The sequence below is a fragment of the Microtus ochrogaster genome, unplaced genomic scaffold (assembly GCF_000317375.1).
Source record: "Microtus ochrogaster isolate Prairie Vole_2 unplaced genomic scaffold, MicOch1.0 UNK16, whole genome shotgun sequence".
NCBI classification, from domain to species: Eukaryota; Metazoa; Chordata; class Mammalia; order Rodentia; family Cricetidae; genus Microtus; species Microtus ochrogaster.
This window is the reverse complement of record NW_004949114.1, coordinates 2672313-2676625: the sequence shown is the minus strand read 5'-3', so window position 1 is coordinate 2676625 and position 4313 is coordinate 2672313. Positions and strand designations below refer to the sequence as shown.

General features: G+C 49.5%; 1 protein-coding gene across 4 annotated transcripts in view; it reads right to left on the bottom strand.

The window, feature by feature from the left end:
- LOC101989722 (GON-4-like protein) overlaps positions 1-3092 on the bottom strand; it is a 49637-nt gene extending 46545 nt beyond the window's left edge. For all 4 annotated transcript variants that reach the window (XM_026789215.1, XM_005367128.3, XM_013353790.2 and 1 more), the window contains exons 1-2: positions 3060-3092; positions 795-1316 (exon numbers count right to left, since the gene is read on the bottom strand). In XM_026789215.1, coding sequence (XP_026645016.1) covers positions 795-1290 — 496 coding nt within the window. In that variant the 5' untranslated portion in view covers positions 1291-1316; positions 3060-3092. The remainder of the gene's footprint in view (positions 1-794; positions 1317-3059) is intronic.
- Positions 3093-4313: the final 1221 nt, after the last annotated feature.

The following is a 4313-nucleotide window of genomic DNA, read 5'->3' as shown; positions in this document are numbered from 1 at the left end:
AAAAAAAAAAAAAAAAAAAAAAAAAAAAAGGCTCTGGTAACCTCCTCTGGCCTCCACAGTCACCGGGCATGCACATGGTACATATATACCCATTCAAGAGAAACAAAAATAACATCAAATTTTTAAATGGGGAGGGGGTAGCTAGAAGAGAAAACAGAGAATTGGAGAGGAAAAGACCATCTCAACCCAGTCCAAAAGGGCACTGCTCGTGCTAAATAACCCGAACAGCCCTAGTGGCAAGACCACACCACAGCAATCCCCTCCACGAACATCTCTCTGTAAAGGTGCCACAGAGAGCAGAGACAAGCCAGGGGTGGCGGTGCACACCTTTAACCCCAGCAACTGGGAGGCAGAGGCAGGCGGGTCTCTCTGAGATAGGGCCCAGCCTGGTCTCCATAGTGAGTTCCAGGACAGCCAGGGCTGTGTAGAGAAAAGGAAAAGAAAACAACGAAGTGGCACAGGTTACATATCTGTCCCTTATCTGAAAAGCCTGGGTCCAATACGAAGACGTACATTCATGAGATATCCTAGAAATGGGACCCAAGCTTAAGCATACCACTCATTTATTTCTCATACACAGCCTTTCTGTCATCTGAAGACAGTCTTACACAATATTTGAAGAAGGCCAGCATTCTGACACAGCCCCTCACGTGAGGGTCAGGTGTGGGATTTTCCACTTAAAGCATCATGGTTGTACTCCAAGAGTAAAGGGCGGAGCATTTTGGAATTTAGAACTTCAGATTGACTCAATCTAAGCGGGCAAGGAAAAAGCAACCGAGACCTCTCACCCTTACCTCCTTCTGCCTTGACTTCTCCCCCAGGCTCTCCTTCTAATAAAGGAGGCTCCTCAATGACAGGATGATCTCCTCGGTCTTCTCTGGTAACCTGCCCAGGCTGGAAGACAATTTTCTTTGCTTTCCTTGAGGCCGTGGCCTGGAGTCTCCCTTTATCAAGGTGTACGGTAAGGGAATGAGAAGACTCCACAGAAGGAAGGGTGATTTCCTGAGAGATGGCGACATCAACGGCTTCCAGAACCGGTAAGTTTCCACGCTGGGTGAGCATCTTAGAGCTGAGAGACGGATCCTCCATGCTGAGCTGACTTTCTCCATCATGCACAGAATGCACCTCGGGGCACCCTGAACTCTCCTGACGCTGACCCCAGGACGGTGACTCTGACCCCAAGTCTTTAAGCCGGCCGGGTTCAGGCTTCGCAGCTGACTCCAGGTCTAAGTCGTCAGGCTGCTGCACAGACTCTGTCACTGCAGCTCTTCTCCTTTTACAGGGCACCATTTTAGAAGCCCCACTTCTGGTCCATCCTGAAAAGATAAAAGGCAAGTCCTTGTCACCTCAGTAGGACTAACAGTAATGACATCTGCTCAGTTATCATTCCACGATCCCCAGGTTCAATCATGAACATTCACATCAAATGCCTAGGAGTTTTAGGGAGGATGAGAAACTGATGACAGGAGTGCAGCACAAGCTCCCTCCTGAATAGTATGGAGTACTATTAGTGGAACACTATTATGGAACAGTGTTACCTCAATCTCTTAAGTTCTATACCTCAGGCCTGTATGATGGTGCAGGCCTCTATCCCCAGCCTAGGAAGAGAGGGAGGTGGATCTCTATGAGTTCAAAGCCAGCCAGGTCCACCACTAAGTTCCGGGCCAGCCTGGAACTGGTCACCTGCACTCGCATTAAATATCCACAGACAGACGTGTAATCCAAAAATAAAAAGTAAGCCAGGCGGTGATGGCTCACGCCTTTAATCCCAGCACTCTGGAGGCAGAGGCAGGAGGATCTCTGTGAGTTCGAGGGCAGCCTGATCTACAAGAGCTAGTTCCAGAACAGGCTCCAAAGCTACAGAGAAACTGTCTCAAAAACGAAAACAAACAAACAAAAAACCCACAAAAATAAAAAGTAAATCTTACAGTATCATATATCACTTCTGCAATATCTCTGTGTTCCTCCACAAGAACTATGAACTCAGTGAGGAAAGGACAGCCTTAACTGGTGTCTCCAGTATCCAGCAATATGCGGGTACTATAGTCACTCAGCGACCATTCCCTACAGAGATGAATAAATGAGAGTGGGCTTCAACAATGCTGTGCTGAATATCTGATATCCGACCAAGCACCTAGCGTTTACACGGGTACTGGAGGGTGGCTTCCAACAGCGATCTGTCCCAAGACCTTGAACTTGTGACCCTGCTGACAACACTGACAACATTCCAGTGTGCGTCCAGAGCTTTCTGCAGGCCAGGCGAGCACTCTACCACCTGAGTACACGCCCAGCCTCTGGTTGCACCCTTCTACGCAGAGAACACTCACTTTCATAAGCAGGTCAAAGAACAGAATAAGCGTCACTGGAAACCTTCAAGCCTGAAAGACCACTCAACAGTGGTGGAGGAGCCCGGCACGCTTACAACCAATGTTCGCGCTGACTCCCGAGTTTGATCTGAAAAGCTAACCTTAAGCCTCCGCAGTTCACTTTCTCAAGGGCATTAAAGGAGGCCCTCACCATAAAAGCCCTGGTTCTTATCTCGGTAAACCTCAAGTAAGACAAGATTCTTTGATCCTGTCACGGAGGGCGGTAAATGAGTAAGGAGAGGAGTGGGAATCACCTAGGCGATTCCTTTACTTCACAGATGACTGCGTGAGCTTAAGGGGAGGAAGAGCAGAAAGGAAGCGAGGAGAAGGGAGCAGCCGGGCGCTGTTGCGCTGTTCGGTCAGAACTGTGCGGGGAGCGAGCCAAGCAAGCGCTTCAAACAAAGGCAGCTCCAAGAGTCCGCTCCTTGGAGGCCAGGAGGAAAACCAACAGGTTAAAGAAGGAACGCTAATCCGGGAGCCGCCCCCCAGGGGGGTGGGAACCGTCCAGGAGAAACATTACAGAGGGAGTCGTAGCTGCGGTCTCCTCGGCGCTCAGCACTAGCCCGACTCCGCACCACCGCTCACACCGCTGCTACCCAATTCCCTGCAGCGCCGCGCACCTCAACCAGGGCAGCCGCCCCGGAGTCCCACGTCAACCTGCCTCTTCCCGCCCCACCACACACTACCCAGTACCCTCAGACGCCGGCCCGATCCCGCGGAAACTCCGCTTCTGCACCAGCGGAAGTAAGGCAACGGCGCCGTCTTACGTGCGCGCCCCCGAGGCGCGGAAACTGGGCGTCAAGGAGCATGCGCACAATTATAGGCGCCATCTTGTTTTAGGGCCTCGTGAAGCCGCAGGGCTAAGACGTCAGTTGAGGGAAAAAGGTAACAGAACACATGATAGATGAATGTGAAATAGACAATGGTAAGGAGGCAGGCAGGCACGCAGGTAACAGGCAGGTACGTAGGTAGAAAGGAAGGAAGGAAGGAAGGAGGGAGGGAGGGAGGGAGGGAGGAAGGAAGGAAGGACGGACGGACGGCAGGACGGCAGGACGGAAGGGAAGGTAGGAAGGAAATAAAAGATGTAGTTTGGTAGAGTGCTCGCCTTGCCTGCTGGAACCTATTGAGTTTGAATGCCAACGCTATATAAGCCCCAGTTTGGTGGTGCACACCTGTAATGGCAACACTCGGAACGTGGAGGCAGGAAGATCAAGAGTTCAAAGCTATTCTCAGCACAAACTTCTCTGTCTTGTCTAAATAAAAGCATGAAAGGCACTTCCCTGCCGGGCTTAGTGGTGCATGCCTTTAATCCCAGCACTCAGGAGGTAGAGGCAGGCACATCTCTCAGTTCGATGCCAACCTGGTTTACATGGTGAGTTCCAGGACAGCCAGGGCTACACAGAAATTCCTATCTCAAAAAAAAAAGAAAGAAAGAAAGAAAGAAAGAAAGAAAGAAAGAAAGAAAAGAAAAAGAAAAAAGGAAAGGAAAAGAAAGGGATGAAAGAAGGGCAAGTCCCAGTTTTCTCTATCTTTAGTTAATAGTCCAACACAAATATGGGGTGGGAAATCCATGGTTTAAGTTGACTAATCACCCTTCCAAAAAATTACCCGGAACGTAGGATGAAAAAAGAATTCCTACAATTCAGAAAGATACCATAAACCAAAGGCAGCCTTGAACTCAAGATATGGCAGTTAGTCATACCTACATTATATTCTTTATTTAGTTTCTCGAGACAGGGTTTGTTGGTACAACCTCCGTGGCTGTCCTGGAACTGGCATTGTAGACCAGGCTAGCTTCGTACTCGTGGAGATAAGCCTGCCTCTTGTCAGAATGTTAATTCTTCACTATGAAAATATTAACCTTCATCAGGCGATGAAAGGAGACAGAGACAGAGACCCACATTGGAGCACCGGACAGAAATCTCAAGGTCCAAATCAGGAGCAGAA